General features: G+C 41.5%; 1 protein-coding gene across 31 annotated transcripts in view; it reads right to left on the reverse strand.

Annotated features, from left to right (window-relative positions):
- EPB41L3 (erythrocyte membrane protein band 4.1 like 3) overlaps nucleotides 1–16,326 on the reverse strand; it is a 143,302-nt gene that overhangs the window by 7,114 nt on the left and 119,862 nt on the right. For 11 of the 31 annotated variants that reach the window (XM_056331817.1, XM_056331813.1, XM_056331812.1 and 8 more), the window contains exons 13-21: nucleotides 13,198–13,764; nucleotides 9,045–9,098; nucleotides 7,115–7,150; nucleotides 6,882–6,947; nucleotides 6,210–6,401; nucleotides 2,721–2,795; nucleotides 2,187–2,288; nucleotides 725–1,453; nucleotides 77–199 (exon numbers count right to left, since the gene is read on the reverse strand). In XM_056331817.1, coding sequence (XP_056187792.1) covers nucleotides 77–199; nucleotides 725–1,453; nucleotides 2,187–2,288; nucleotides 2,721–2,795; nucleotides 6,210–6,401; nucleotides 6,882–6,947; nucleotides 7,115–7,150; nucleotides 9,045–9,098; nucleotides 13,198–13,764 — 1,944 coding nt within the window. The remainder of the gene's footprint in view (nucleotides 1–76; nucleotides 200–724; nucleotides 1,454–2,186; nucleotides 2,289–2,720; nucleotides 2,796–6,209; nucleotides 6,402–6,881; nucleotides 6,948–7,114; nucleotides 7,151–9,044; nucleotides 9,099–13,197; nucleotides 13,765–16,326) is intronic. The other 20 variants (XM_056331818.1, XM_056331819.1, XM_056331830.1 and 17 more) reach the window with 16 other exon arrangements.

The raw sequence follows: 16,326 nt of genomic DNA on the forward strand, positions 1-16,326 counted from the left end.
AAAACCAGGAAACAAAAGAAAAGCAAAAGTAATTGGTGTGTGGTTATAATACGGATGGAGAGAATCAAACGGCCACCTGAGCCCAGCTATGTGAAGTAGAAGTAACCCCTCCTATGAACTCAGTTGGTTTTCTGGCAGACTCTATTAAACTGAAGATATCTGAACCATCCAAGGTTTTTTCACTGGTGGACTGCTTAGTCTAAATAGACAAAGAAATGCAGAGTCATACACAGAAGAAAGGCAGACCCACATGCACAGATATATTAATTGCCAAAACCGGAGGCAGACGGAGGAAAGGAAGAGAAGGTTGCGGGGGCACAGAGAGGTTGGAAACAGGAAAAGAATGGGAAAATAAATCAGAGCAGATTTGTAATGGCTGTAGTAAGCAATAGTTACAAAGCATAAGTTATTAGCGTTGGCATTTTGCTGGTTCAAGCAAACCTTTTTTTTTTTTTTCTCCTTTTATTAACAAGCCACAGCAGCAATAGTACATTTCAGTAAGATGGTTCTTTAAATCAACCAGAAAGGCTGAAAGCCTTATAGAATGTCTGCTTCAGACCGTGGGACGGATTCAAAGTATGAGGGAAAAAAATAAGCTGGGTTGGCTGCTGTCAACATAAAGCCAGGCAGCAAGAGAACTGAAAGGTAGGGTGGTGTGAGGGGGTTGCCTAAAAGTCATGCTTTAATCTTTAAACCGTGGCATGGAGACAAAGCCACTTGTTACCACTACTTTTGATGCAGACGACTCAGTAACATAGTGAGCAGTAGCAATGGTAAATGGCCGTTCTCTGGAATATCTCCACTCAGACAGGCTCTTATCTCTCCGGGCAAACGCCCCTGCTTTTGCAGCTTCACTGCCAAGGTGTTTCTCTGCTTTGCCAAGCTGCAAGCTTCCCAGTGTACCATGTAACTGCAAATCCTGGTCCATCTTTAGTGTCTTTTTCAAACTCTCCTCTTCAGGACTTTGCAACTGAGATCCTGCTTCCTTTATGGGTGTCAGAGAGTCGGACAGCTTTCTTTTCGTGCTCTGCATGTCGGATCCCCGCCTGGCTTTCTCATCAGTGACAGGCTCAAGGATTTCATACTCGGCCACTACCGGAATGATTTTCACAGATTCTTGTACTTCCCTTTCCATTTTTTGCAAAGCTTCTACTGAAGGCTGTACTGCTTTCTCACCCTCTTTAGCTTTGCTTGTCATGGTTACAATTTTCCCGGATACAGTATCATAGGACTTTCCTAGGGTGAACATTTTCTGCTTATTCTCCTCTTTGGATTGTATTTCACTTTCCAAGTCCTCAAAGCTCTGCATTAGAATGGTACTGGATTTTAACATCTCAGGTGGAAAGGCAGTTTTACCGCTCACAGTCACTACTTTGTATGCCAGATTTTTTTTCGATTCACCATCAACTATCTCAGAGGGTATTTTGTCTATAATAACCCAATCCTCAGTGCCCTATATTTGAGATATAAAAGCTAAATTAGAATAGCTGAAGGTTTATCTATACTTCTGGAGCACTAAAGAAGAAGAATCAATGCTGCCTCTTCTGAAAGCATGTAACAACTTTTACCACTGTACCTCTTACAGTAGTCATCAAACAAATAAACAATCACCTTAGGCAAAGTATGATTTCATTCCATATTCCCTCCCCTTAGAGGCCCATATAATGTGGACACAAAAAATTACTTTTGCCACACTGTTGCTGTATTAATATGAAGCAGAACAGCATTTTAGTGTGTCATTTAAAATTATGATCGGAATCATCCTGAGGTTAAAAATCATATATTGCAATGGTTCATAATGCTACAGTCAAAACCAAATCGCAAAAATAGGGCAACTAAGCCCTTTCAACTGTTCCCCAGTTGTCACAGACACACTGTTGATGAGGTTTTAGAATAGTATGCCTTTGTATGTAGCTGTAGCCTGCACCGAATTTCCTTGTTTTCAATAGAATAATATCAACCCCCTTCAGGATTGTTAAAACTGAGCAGTACAACACAGTAAATGCCATTCTACTGAATATTACGAATGGAACTTAATGCAACGCCTTTTTTCCTCCTTACGCAAATATGCTATGTGATTTGCTTTGACTATGCAACCAGCATCCGGTTATTTGACCTGAAGACCATGACTTCTGTATTTAACTAAGCAAATGTGGTAGTTTAAAATCAAATTAATTAAAAATAACCTCTAGGGATGATGGAATACTTTTCTGGATAATGATTTGATGAGAAGTAATCAAAGTGCCAGCAGATTCTCCTTCCTGCAGCTTCTTCTCTATCACACTTGGCTAATAGAAAAACCAATAAGAATACAAAGTTCACCATCACTCAGCATAATCTGCATTCACTTGACAGTATAAAGGAAATTCATTCTAATGACAGAAGTGCCCCATTCACTGTAACATTCTCAGTGAGGTTTATGCTGGAAATGCATGCACAACGGCAAACAACATCCACAAACAGCACCGTGCAAGTAGATTTCTAACTAGCAGAGAAATCAATCTCTATTAGGAAGCTATAAACTCTGAAGGGGACTCATTCCGCAGAATTTGGCCCCCAGATTAAATCTCTCTGGAACTTATGAAATAATATTTAAAAATCTAAAAAAAAAAAAAAAAAAAAAAAAAAAAAGGAAGCTTGGAAAGGAAAAAGGATAATAAAATAATAAATCACTGCCAGTCTATCCGACTGCATTTCAAGAAAGTAGTATTTGTTTTTACCTGCAATTCAAGGAATGTAGTACCTCCCTTCTGCAAAAATATGAGTTTTTCTGATTTTTCTCTTTCTTCTTTGGTCTAATGTCAGGGGAATAAATGGTTTTAGTAAATGGAGGGTATAAAGTCCACTATATTTTGCAATAGCTCGTCATATTTCTCTACTCTACAAATTGTTAATTGCATGGTAGATTAGGAAACAAACAGAATGATTTTACAGCAATGAGGTTTCCAATAAGAAGGGGAATCGGTGTCTCTCTGTGACAAAAGCAAAGCAGACACAAGCATGCCATTTGCGCAGCACAAACCCCACTACATTGACTAACACCCGGTTGTGGATGCCCTGTGTTCACTTCATCTTATCTTAGTCATTTAACCGTGTCTGGTGCCAACTTACATGGCTTCCATCATCAGCTGAGAACAGGCCCCTCCACCTTCACCCTGGTCTTAGCTCTTTCCTGAGTTTGCAGCCTTCCCTGCTGAAGCAGGCAGCAGGTAAGCCCTGCAAAAATTTCAGCTCTTCCTTTCTCCTTACAGGTATAGGATGTCTCAGTCTTTTTCCTACGCAGGAAGCTAACCCAATTGCTGTATTATTGCTATAATGTGATACGAAAATCCTCCTCACTTTTATCCCATCAGTGCCTTCCCAACACTGTGAGAATAGTAAAGAGTATCTCTGCAACTTGACCAAATGGGAAAGTTTTAAAAGTTGGTAAGGCTCAATTTCCTAAGCCTTTGGAGCTCAGCTTCTGCGACGGCCACCTTTTTCATTTGGTCACAGCAAGGAAGTCCCAGTGGAGCAAAGCAGGTTTCTTGCCAAAACCTTCCTACCCACTTCAATGGCTAGTGTGCTTATTAGACATGCCAATGGAAGTACTATGGCTAGGAGGATAAAATGGTACTGTTTGAAATACGTATACTCCATGTACTCAAGAAGAAAGGTTTTAAACTTAAAGGAAGAGATACAAAACTACAAACTAGAGAGACAAAGGGATAAATGGCTCATCTCCCTGACTGCAATGAGATGCATAGCTTCTTTATTCTAAAGTGCTGATGTAATCCAATCCGGGTCAGATTAAACATTGTCAAGGAATTTGTAAATATGATGGCTTTTGTGTTCTCACCTATCCGGCCACCATTATGGCAGAAATTTAAAACTACACTTTTCACAATTAAAGAAAAACAAAGTCAGTCCTTCCCCTATTACTGTAAGAAACTGACTGGTGACTAGACAGGCTTAAAGTCAAACTGATCAAAACCACGAAGCTGCCAAATGCTCAAAGTATGCATTTTGAAAAGGCATATTTTACCTTCTGTTCTTGTTTTATTACACAAAAGAGCTACAGGTAACAGCACTGAATGAATTTTTAAAGTGGGTATGCCAAGCTAAACATGTAACATCTTTGACTATGAGAAGCTACTACATAACAGTTCTATGTGCTCTCCGTCCTTACTGCCTCCACATTTCTTAGTAGACACCAAGGTGCTGCTTTTGACCTATGTGTGGCTTCAGGTCTTTTCCTGAAGAATTCCTCTCTCTGAAACCATCCTGCTTAGTGGGACCAAAAAAGGACAGTCAGATGTTATCTACAGCAGGGTTCTCTTAGTGCCAGAAGTCACTGCACTGTTGGGCTCTGACAGCTCAAATCCACTCACATTTTTTCCACAGAAATGCCTTCGTTTGGATGAGATTCTGTGGGGCAGGTGTAGTTGACTTAGATGATTATAAGACACAGTAACTGGACAGTGCTTTTGAGCAAGTCTTTTCTTCCAGTAAGAGAAGTGAGACCAGATAAAGATAACCCTTGTCCTTTTCCTTTCCAAATGAATGGTTCAATTTGGATGTGTTTCCTCACAGTGAAGCCTACAAAACTGTGTAATGCTTTGCTACTGCTTGTGCATTTTAACTAAAATTTGCTATTAAATTTCTAAAGTAATAAAGACATGAAATGAATTGTGTGTGTGTGTGTTATGAGTTCGTTTCACCTGCACTCCTCTGATTCAGGCTCATCTAGCCAGCTGCTCCCTTTTCAACAATTCCTTACATCTTTAATATGTTAAATGCCTCCTGTTCATTATACTTATAGTTTTACTTTTAAGGAAAAAACCCACACATTTTCAACTACAACCATCTAACATGGTCGTAGGATCTGTTATGATTCCTGAACAAGAAAGTAGGAGCAACATTAAGACTCCTCAGCACTTTCTTCAAAGGGTAAACTTTGGGCACCAAGTCTGCTTTTTAGGTATTTTAATCCAACTTGACGGCCACTCCAATGCATGCCTGATGCCTCTATCAGCCATTGGCTCGATGGGTATAATGTGGGAAAGATGAACTGGGGCCTTTTTCTTGGCAACACACCTTCCCCTAAGAGAGAAAGCTGTCGTGCGCTATCTGCGTGCCTCCTGAGATTCCCTTCCCCAGAGAGCTGTGGGTCTGCAATGCCAACTGCTCAGATGGGAAGGCAGAAGACTCTTTCAAGTTATACTTTCCAGCCTATTTTTGCTGACTTGCTTACAACATTACATCAGTGCTGGGAGGACAGAAGTACATCTCGTGTCCATTTATTGGTCTGCAATGCTAAAAACAAGTGGTAACCATACAGATGACTCCTGTGAGACAGAAACCAGATACCTATCCACAACAGAATGAAAAAACTAATCTTCATGCAGACCACATAAGCGTATTTCTTTCTGCTCCACTGGATTTAAATCAAGACACTTTGCTTTTTTGAAGATCCATGTATTTTATGGCAACACGAGTGTTACATTGTTAACTCCACATCTCCTAATCTACCCACAAATTAAATAAAAGGCAGTTTTTTAATCTGCAAGTTTCTTGCAAACACTTCAAGACTGCACAGTGAGCAAGATTTTTTCGTGCATGCACACTGCATGAAAATGCACACGCTTAGCAATCTGCACTGTGTCTTCAATGAAACGGTATACAGCAGACTGCAGCAACTATTGGTTCCCTTATAGAACTGGCCAAGCAGGTCTAATTATTTAGACTATGTAATGATGACTGTATCATCATTATTTCTTCCCTGTCTTCAAAGACTGAGAGAGTTCTGCCCTTTGCTCTGTATTTTCTTGTCAAGCTTGGTACTGCACACCCATCCGTTCCGCTATACCGCTGCTCCCAACCAGTCACCATTATTTACATTTTATCTCCATCACTTTCATGGTTTCTTTCACGCACAGCTGCACATTTTCAAGCTCACCGAACCTGTAACGAAGCCTGCGTTTCACACTCTCAGAGAGACCCAAATCTGCCACACAGCTTATAGTGAATTTCATACACTGAATATATGTATATTTAAAACAGGTACCCTGTTCTTCCTTGCATCTTTGCTGCTAGAGCCTGAGTCCTGAAAAAAGGAAGCATCTGCAAGTGGGGAATGGCCTCTGACTATGGCCTCTAATCTACCGCCAGCTATCGTAAGTAAAAACCAGTAGACAGGTACATAATGAAGCCTTTCAGCTCATGCTGACCTCTTCAGGCACTAGTGGTTCAATCATGGGAGCTTCCTCCTGCCTTGCTGCAAGCCGAACGGGAGATGTGGAAAGCCTCTTCTCCCACTCATTAGACACAGCCGTTTCTGTGGAGGTTTCCAAGAAGGTGCGTTTCAGCTCACTTATATTTGTCTGATGTTTCATCAGATCTTCCTGGGTTTTGTCTAGGTCCTGGACATTTTAAAAGAATAGAGCAGTTTGTAATACATCCTAAGCCAACCAAATTTTAGAGCCAAAACACACAACTTGGTTAGTAAGGAGGGAAGTAACATCTCAGGGAGCTGGGGAGCACAGCACTAACACAACACTCTGTGAAAATGTGGCATTTTGAAAGATACAGCATAGCATATCTCATACAAGTGAGTATAAATATACTCTTTTAAAGATTATCCATATTGCTACAATTTACACCTGATAAAGAGGCTTCAAACGAACATACATATGCGCGTGGATGCACACACATATACGCGCACACATATCTATATTTATAGTACAAGTTAGAGGAGTCATCATAATCTGAGGGAAAAAAATATCTAGTTCATTTATTAGCAGGTGGGAATACACAGTTCATGCATCATAGTGCAGATTCACAGTTTACCACTAAAACTAACACACATGTACGTGCATGCACTGGTATATACCAATACCAACCTCTAACATAAGATTACTATGTTTGACATACACATTTTCACCCTGTATTCGCTTAATCAGACTATTCTGAAAGAAGTGAAAAAGAAAGGGAAAGGTAAGGGACATAGTATCGAAAGGATACAAAATGCTCTTTCTACACATTTCTTCACAGAGAAGTGACAATAACATGCTGAGAGAGGTGATCACCTCCAACATTGATACTTGAGCAACATCTAGGTCTTTTGTTTCTGTACCTGTGCCTTTAGATCTCCATCCTCCTCTTGATCCGACTGCCAGCATGAGAAAGATTGGAAAACAACACCTTACCCACTCGCATGACCAAAGGATTTACAAGAATCGGTGAGAGGAACACACTAGGTTAAAATCACATTTTCTCTACGTTAAGCGCTTAAGGAGGAGGAGTAGACACACTGGCTGTCTTTGCATGGCTCTCCTAACTCAGAGCAAGCCTCCTCTTCTCAAATTTGTTCTTTGTGAATGAAGAAGTTTTAAACATTTTCCGTTTATAAATATCGGTGCACGCCATGTTCATAGGTTCTCTAGTTAGGGAGCAGCAGTTGGACCTTTTCACCGAGATATGGCTGGTTTAGCACCGAATGGCAACAGCAAATTCTTTGGAAGTCCATAATCCCAGAGTTTAAGCATATGACATCTCCTGGGCCACAGGCAAAGCTTTGCATAAAGTCAGCACAGGTGAACAACCTGCAACACCTTCTACAGAATGAAGCACATCTTATTTGCTTAAAATGGTATTTCCCTGACTTCAGTCCCTTTCTGTATTTTTATCATTCTACTTCATATTTAGCCTGTATGTATTTTTTCAAGTCTTATCTGCGATGGCCTTCTGGAATGGCACACACATTGGGTTCACTTCAGCTGACATTTCCAAAAGCAATGCAACAAGCACTGCCCAAGCAGCCCCATTTCTGAGGGCTGAATTTTTGGATGGCAAGTACACCACATGTTTTGAAAATGAGGTGTCCCTAAAGAAAACTGAGGTTCACAAAATCTTCTCCCATCAAATAAAGATGGCAGCTAGGGAGACTGTCATGCATTTTTGAGTAATAAACGGAACATTTTAAATGTTACGGATTTAGGATTATGTTTTACTTTCTGTAGGGCTCAAGGCCTGAAGCTATAGAATGCAAGAGGCATTTCAAAGCATTCTGTACTCCTGACTCCTCTCTGCAGACGTTATGTTGTTGCTCCATTTGGATTCTTTTAATGCTTGTGCCAGGATTCTATTGTCAATTTTTCATATAGTCCTGATTAATCAAATGACCCATGGGAAAATCTGCTGTTTACTTTATAACTCAGTTCAAATCTATTCTATTTACTGCCGAGGCTGAATTGTCCTGACGTGTCATGCCGAGAATTTTTCCTTGATGATAATTTTAACAGTCTGAAATATTAATGAGATCCTACTGAAAACCTACAGTAGTGTTTGTGGTAAGACTCTGTCTTCTACCAGATGTCAGACCAAATTCAGCTCATGTTTGCAGCTGCAACCATATTAATTATGAAAGCATTATATGCACTTCACTGGAGTCACATAGGGTTGAATCTGCCTGCACAGTCGATGTACCATGTTGTGGATACAAGGCTTCTCAGTGCAAGGAAAAGGTAATTTTTTTTACATTCCTCCTCTGAAGACAATACCTGGACTACCGGTGGCGAGATGTGAAGATGACACGTGAAGTTACGTTCAAGGAAAACAGCTATTTATAATGTGGAAATACCCTTATCCAGAAAATTGGAAAACTGCTTTTTACTGTCTTTCCCCGCTCCTCTCTCACACAGGCTGCAGATTGTAAGAGCAAAGAAGCAAACAGAAAAACCCAGGGCACAATCTGGCCAGCATGACTAGCCAGGTGAGCAGCATTGGTGTGGGTGACACTGCCACTGCCCGGCTATCTGCACAGCACAGAAGCCTTGCGGTTTCCAACCTGAACACGGGAAACGGAGGAACCCGCAGGCAGCACTGAAAACTCAGCTCCCCGGGCAAAACTCTCAGGCCCGCAGGCACGCACATGCACACGCGCGCAGAGAGGGATCCTGAGCGGCTGTAGGAGACATGCGGTTTAGCCCTCACGCCCGGGGTCGGGAAGAGATGAGGTACAACGCTCTCCCCTGCCATAACTGGGTGCCGGCGACTGTACAAACCTCGGTGGCAGTGGTCTCACCATCAGCTGCAGTATCCGTCTGCTCACTGTCAGTCTATTTGGTTAGACAAGTAACCGGGTCCCAAGAGGAAGGCAGGAATAAAGAATAAACCCAGCTCATCAGTACACACGGCTCACGTGGGGAACTGTTAAATTCAACATCCCTGTGAACTGCATTAGCATTGCTTTTCAAACCACGCACAAGTCAAAGAAGCAAAATAAAAATGCTATATTAGTAAACAGAACAGACTCAGAGGAAGACTCGAGGCGTACTGTACACAGTATATGGCTTTACTGGAACAAATTTATAAGCCAAACAAGACATTACTGGGAAAGTGTTATTTGAATAGCAGATATTTTTTTTTTCTTAAGAAAGCCAGGTGGCTTTAAAAGAACTCAGGGAAAAAAAAAAGCTAATATTTTCTAAACCAGCTTTTCCTCCCATGTTTTTTTTTAAAGGAAATGATCAGATTTTTTTTTCTAGCCAATATAGATTAATGTGGTGATTAACATTTTATCTGGAGGGGGAAAAGATAATTAAAAATAAAATTAAAAAAAGGCTACTTTAACAGTCACCTGACTTTCAGCCCCTCATTTGTACAGAAGTTGTTCTTGTCTCCATATTTATACACCATGAGGCTGTCTGCATTAACAAGGAGTTCAAATAACCGTACCCCCAGCCCTTCTACTGTCTGTCTGTGGAGTAATGGCAAGGCTCAGATCCCACTCGGTTCCAATAAAGTGCAGCTGATATTGTTAACAATTGTAAAAAGAAAGAAAACTGCCATTAAAAGAATCAAAAATATTTCTCATTCCATTTAAGAATATGGATGAAAGCAGGATAAAAATAAAAGTAACTCCCCCCCAAAAAAAACCAAAACAAAACACTTACTAGGTACGAGTGATAAAAATGAAACAAAGCACAGCATTGCACAGTCTAATCTATCCCTGCTTTGCTCGACACCATGAAAAACATTTTAGTGGAGAGCGCAAGTGTTGAGATTTAGTAAACAGAGACTTGAGCATAGATTACTACAGGCTGAGAAGAGAGTTCAAATGACTATTTTTGATATTATGCAAGCTTATGGAAAACTAGTAAGCAAAGGCAGTGCTCCCTACTCCCCCAGATTGGCACATCCAAGTTGTTTTAACATCAGTGAAAGCTCTGGTTTTGATTAGTGATTTTTTGTGGTCCTTCGATAATCTGAAGTAACCCAGGCAGGTAATTTAAAGCTAGGACAATACAACTCATCCTCAGATCACATCAGTATGGAACAAGAAAAAAGCAACCTCCTGGAGGATGGAGTATCAGTCTTAACTTTGAATTTTCTATCTTCTGTCATTTTCTGAAAACTCCAGCGTTGCACAAAACTGCTTTTTTATATTTTTTCATTGCTTTGTTGTCTATTGTTCCTTCCTTTGAATAATTTGTGTTGCTTGTATGACAGGCAGAAGAATAAGCAGGCATTTTGCACTATTCAGTAAGTGCATGACTGCAAGTTGCATGCAACTTTTCAAGAGATAACCACTCACTAGACAGACTTTTATTTTTAAATGAAACTGTAAGGCCAAAATAGTCTATCTAGCTAGTCAGATTGCTTTCACTAAAGTGCTAGAAAATTGTATCTTTATTAGTGAAGGATCTCACATCTTTATAAAATTACAAGCAATTGTAAAGGTATGGATTTCTTTGCATATCTATGCATTTCATTTCTATTATAAAAACAGAATTAATGAATCTAGGCATTTAAAAGGAATTAAAATATTTGTGTTAAGGCAATGTAACATGTGAGTCTGGCACACAGGGTTCATTTAAGAACTTGAAGCTGGGAACATTAAAGAAAAATCAATAGAAATATTAGCTGCTAAGGTACAAACACAGAAGCTAATGAAATCTAAGGGGAGAGGTTCTGTCTCTGCACGGACTGTCTCCAGCTGCACTGCTGAAGGGAGAACAGAGCTCAACAAGGTATGAGATTGGTTCAGGATGCTGGCTGTAGCCTTCTACATCACTGTGTGCAATCTTTTGTGAACGGGGGAGGGGGAAAGCTTCCTATTTCTTTTACCATAGCAGCAATGAAATCCTAAATAAGGCAAAAAATTCACTTTATTGCAACATATGTCTGCTAATAAGCCAATCAACAGCTGTGGAGTTGAAGCCAGCATTACTGAATTACTTGAAATAACGATCTGGGGTTATCGCAGAGCAGGGAATGGTGAATTAAGGCTGCGCAGGACAGGTCTCCTTGGGAGTGGGGAGTATGAAAGTTGGGGCTCAGCTCCAAGGCGGGCTGCAGTGCAGCTGCTGCTGGGGCTTGTGGGCAGGCGAGGGAGTGAGCAGGAAAGGAAGGCAGCGATCTCCTGCAATGCTGCAGCTGCACCTCCTCTAACTTGCAATTATAATTGCTGTGATTTGTTTTGCCAATGTAATGCAGACATGCCCAAATTTAAAACATATTCACTTTCATGCAATATTTTGAACAAGAAATACCCCCTGGATTAGGCACAAGTCTGTGTTATCTGCCAGGAAGCACTGCCAGAGTAATTACCCTCGTAAAAGAGCGACACTAAAAAGCCTATTTTATAAGTTTTTATGCTCAATACTTCCTAACTTTACTAACAAAAAGAAGTGCTCGTTTCCAAAAGCAGAACAGACCAATGTGTTACATAAACACTGCCTCGGTATTGCCTCTGGAGCTGGCACTGTATTAATGCTGTTATTGCTATTACATTAATCCAAGTGCAGAGCTAATGCAAATTGAGACCTAAATGCTATCTCAAAATGAGGACACAAAATAAAAGAGCAACATTTTGGATGCCTTTTATCAGAAATTGCACAATATTATTTGGTTGTTAGGCACCACAGAGCCAAAAGCATCTAAAGACAATGTTTTTACAAAATAAATTGATGCAATTTTTGACTTTCCATAAAAAGGAAATGAAATCCTGCACCAAGTCTTACAAAACCAACAGCGGCAGATTACACAAATGTTTAGATGAGGAAGCTGGTTTATTGAAGACAACTACTGCAATGGCATCGACAAGTGGCCAAGATGGCTTTTTACAAACGGCCAACTGGTCTGTGATCATCTATTTTTTTTTACATACAAAGCAAACCCGTATTTTTGCATTTGAAGATGAAGGGGGAAAAGGAAAAACAAGAAGAAAATACATTCATTTTATTCTGTCAACCAAGAATAACTAGGCACCAGCAAAGACTCAGATGCCAGTTACTCTGTTACTTAAACAAGCAGGTTCCTTTCCTCCTTCTGGATGTAGTATCAATCCACAGATCCCAGAACCACTGTGGACTCCTACAGCAGTTGGTTTATCTGCCTGTGATAACCCAGGTGGCTTGAGGCATTGGTTTTGGTAATGCTGACTGAAAACTGCAAACAGCAAGACTACCCACATGGCATGCTGCCCCAACAGCTGCGGAACAGCTGTCCCAATCTGACCTCTCACTGATATATTGGATTTAAGCATGGGAAAACAATTTAATCTGCAGCAGAGATGGGATCAAGGCTGAAAATCCAGATCCAGGTTTTGCTGGACCAGAAAGCCTTTTTCTAGGCTGGGGCTACAGCCGATAGCCTCTTGCAAAAAGCTGAGTTCACCTGAATTTTGAAGATGCTGAAGTTGGTGAGGGTGCTCATTATTACTGCTAGCTAGTTATACAAATATAATGTAAATACATACGCGTATATATGCATGTATATTTAATGATGCAGGAAATTGTACTTGATACCCACTATCTAGATAACTATTCTAACCCTAGGATAAAATGATAGGGGGAAGAAAAAGGTCTTGGTGGGTTCAGATATAGTATCAGTGGCAATTTGTTCAGTGCAAGTCACTTTGCATCAGCTGACACAGTTCAAACAAGCCACTTCCACACAGTGTTGTGCCTAACCCTGGGCCCCAAGCTGCACTCCCAACACGAGAAAAAAAAAAAAATAAAGAAGAAGAAAAAAACCACAACCCCCAAACTGAAAAAAAAAACCCCGACCCAAAACCAAAACCACCCCTTCTAACATATCAGCACAGACAGAAATGAGGCTCTGAAAGTAGGACCACTATTGCAGCAATCTAACACTGGTTAGGACTGAAGCACTGAACACGAAAAAGAGTGTGTTCGATGCCGAGGTACACACCTCTTCCTCTGAACTGTCACTCAGGTCATTGGCAAGTGAGGCACTCAAGGAGGCCGCCTTGGGCTCCAGGTAGCAGAGGCACATAGCCAGAGGAAAGGAGAGAGTGAGGGCGTATGGCACTGAGAAAGAGGCAGAGAGCAGAAAGAAAAAAATGAAGAGGAAGCAAGGCACCAGGGAGGGGGAGCGGATGGGAAGGTAGTGCTGCACGCTGGCAGGCAGGAGGTTGGTTTCGGAGAGGTTAGGGAGCGACAGGTAGCCGTCGTCATCCAGGAGGGAAGGAAATGACTCTGGAAGTTGCAAGGAGAAGGAAAACAGCGTTCCCCCTTTGCTGGCTTTTTGCTTATAGCCGAAAGCCACGTCTTGCTCGGTGGAGCAAACTCGCCCCTTTCTGTCAGAGTCTGGCTCCGACTCGCCGTGCTTTGGAGCACTCTCTTTCAGCGCCTCACAACCTAAGGGCTTTGGTCTGGCGCTCTCCTTGCATCTCCTGCGAAGCTTTGCTGAAGATACATGGGGGCCAGGCTGAGAGGACGGTGAGGGGTGGTGGGAGTCAGTGCCAAGCAAAGATGGCTGGTGACGGAGAAAGAGCAGCAAACAAGGCGCAGAAGCAAAAGGACAAAAAGAAAACTGTAATTAGTTAATTTACTTCTGTGATGATAAATAATATATATATAAAATTATAAACAGTATTTTAACACCACAGCTTTCCCCTGAGTTAAATGGTGCATGTTCCTGTGCCGCACACCACAAGTATTAGTGAATCAGGGCTACAGCTTACAAAAGACAACTTCTTGATTCAGCATTTGTCTAGTCATCTGCAGCACATGATTTACATAAAAACCTTCACAGCCATATGTGAGATTCCAGGTGCTGCCAATTTCCACTTACTTTAAGACTGGATTCACACCATAAGGAGCTTTCAAACATGAGGTACATGGAAAGCAACAAAGAAACGAGGGAACGTATTTCCAATACCAACACTGCTTTGTGACAGCACTCCTCCGGTCAGGAGGAGACCCACTGGGGGCCAGATGCTTCCCATCTATGCCTTGGTCGGCCTCAGCAGTAGTAATAAAAACTCCAAGGATCTTAAAACTCTATGTGTCCAAATTCTTCCATTACAATATTTTATTAAAAATATAATACCTAGGTCCTAAACCTAACTACAACACATTCTGGTTTAGGGGGGCATAAATCCACATGTCAGCTGTTACTGATGGAAAAAACTGCACTGGCTCAACACCCACTCCAGCCTGACCAGCTCCTCAGCAGAGCTGCCATCACCGCCCAGGCTGGCCACTGCCAGGCATCCCCACAGCCCTGCCCTCCCCGCTGCCCGCCACGGGCCAGAGCAGCCAGTGCTGGGGGGCTGGCCCCTGCCCACCCATGCACCCCGCTGCCCCTCTACGCTGCACCCCACCGCTTCAGCAGCAAGTTGAAAGAAGGGAGCTGAGGGCTTTGGCCAGGCAGGTGCCATGCTCTCTCGCTGGGGATCCCGAGATGGGCTGACCAGAGCGCGGTCCGTGCCCCACACAGACACATCTCCTCATAGTCAGAAGGCGACTCTTTACCCACAGCGAAGACGTAAAAAGGTACCCAGCACCTTTGCTACAAATTTTACCACAGTGCAGAGAACGCTGGCTACCAACAAGCAGGATTTGCTTTGATACACCACTTGTAGGGCATTCAATCAGTCTTTAAGGTCATTCAAGGACAAAAAAACGGTAGGAAGAGAGAGGTGATTCAGCAGGAGGGGTGACTGTCACCTAACAAGCTCCCTGTGGGCATCCATGACTGCTCTTTAGAAGGACAACAACCACCATCACCATCAAAATATCCCAGTACAACAGACCTGCCGCGATGCTGATGGATCTGGGATGTTTTGGCCAAAGTCAACTAGGCACACTTAGCTGAAGTGGCACACTGGCTCCATGCCCAACCCCAAAGCGCCTGAGCTGCTCCATACACCATGCATTTCCCTGAGGAGCTACAAAAGGCAATTCAGCCCCACTGCCACTCCCAGCTCTAAACAGCAAAATGTCTTCAAAGCCAGAACAGCATTTGCCTGTACAAGCTGGTGCCAAATCTGAGCCAACAAGCAGGATCCAAATCTTAGACACAGGCTGCAGCAACGCTAGCTACTAAGCCTAATCTTTACCAGGTATATTAATAGTAGGAATGGGATTTAAGCCCAATATTTACACAAAGGAGCTTCTTCCCTTCCTCTTAATATATTGCTTCTCTCTTCTCTAACCAGAACAGTTAAAAACCCAACCTGTCAGTTCAGACAACCTGTATTCCAAAATTCAGCAATCAAAACCAAGCCTAACTTCAAACTGCTTACAAATGTCTTCTTTATGGGCTTAATGCAGTAAGCTCAAGTCAAAATGTAATGCTGATGGACTCACAGGACTTTATGTGAGCTAAATACACAGAACTTCTCTTTATATTGTAAAGGCAAAAAAGCCAAAGTAAATTTATTCTTCGCTAATACAGACTATTCACTGACTGACATCTTCTCAGTGTTACTATTTAGAATAACTTCTGGCACTTAAATACATATGGATAAAACAAAGGAAAAATATCTTTAGTGGAAAAGTTGAAAACCTATCTATAAAAATTAAATAGCCTTAAATAGGAATTTGATTTCAAGTTTGTCCTGTGTTTCTTGAGACCCCATTTTCTGTATGTTGAATGACAAAGCTGTTAGCAAGTCGACTGGACACATGACTGAGATCTCTATATGCTTATAGAACCGAAGCTCCATTAACAGATGGTTTAAACAGAACCCACCTCTTGAGTGGGAGTAAAAATCATTCATTCGTCCAGGTTTAAGTACCATCAAAATATTCTCCTAAAGAGATCTTTGATTATTTCTAGCCATACGTAAGGAACAGATAATCTTCAAAATGCAGCTGATCTTTCCATTGACCTAAATTAACAAACACTTGGAACAAAATTAGTTTCTATTGGATATTTTCTGCATATGCGATTTTCATCAGTTTCTCCATGCAGAAATTAATAGTTTCAGGACCCCAGTTAATTTTTACAGAGATTATTTTTTTTAATGCTACAATTACAGCGCACACTTTCAAAAGAAAATCTTTTCTCATCTGCAATTTTCAGTAATTC

The sequence above is a fragment of the Falco biarmicus genome, chromosome 3 (genome assembly GCF_023638135.1).
Source record: "Falco biarmicus isolate bFalBia1 chromosome 3, bFalBia1.pri, whole genome shotgun sequence".
NCBI classification, from domain to species: domain Eukaryota; kingdom Metazoa; phylum Chordata; class Aves; order Falconiformes; family Falconidae; genus Falco; species Falco biarmicus.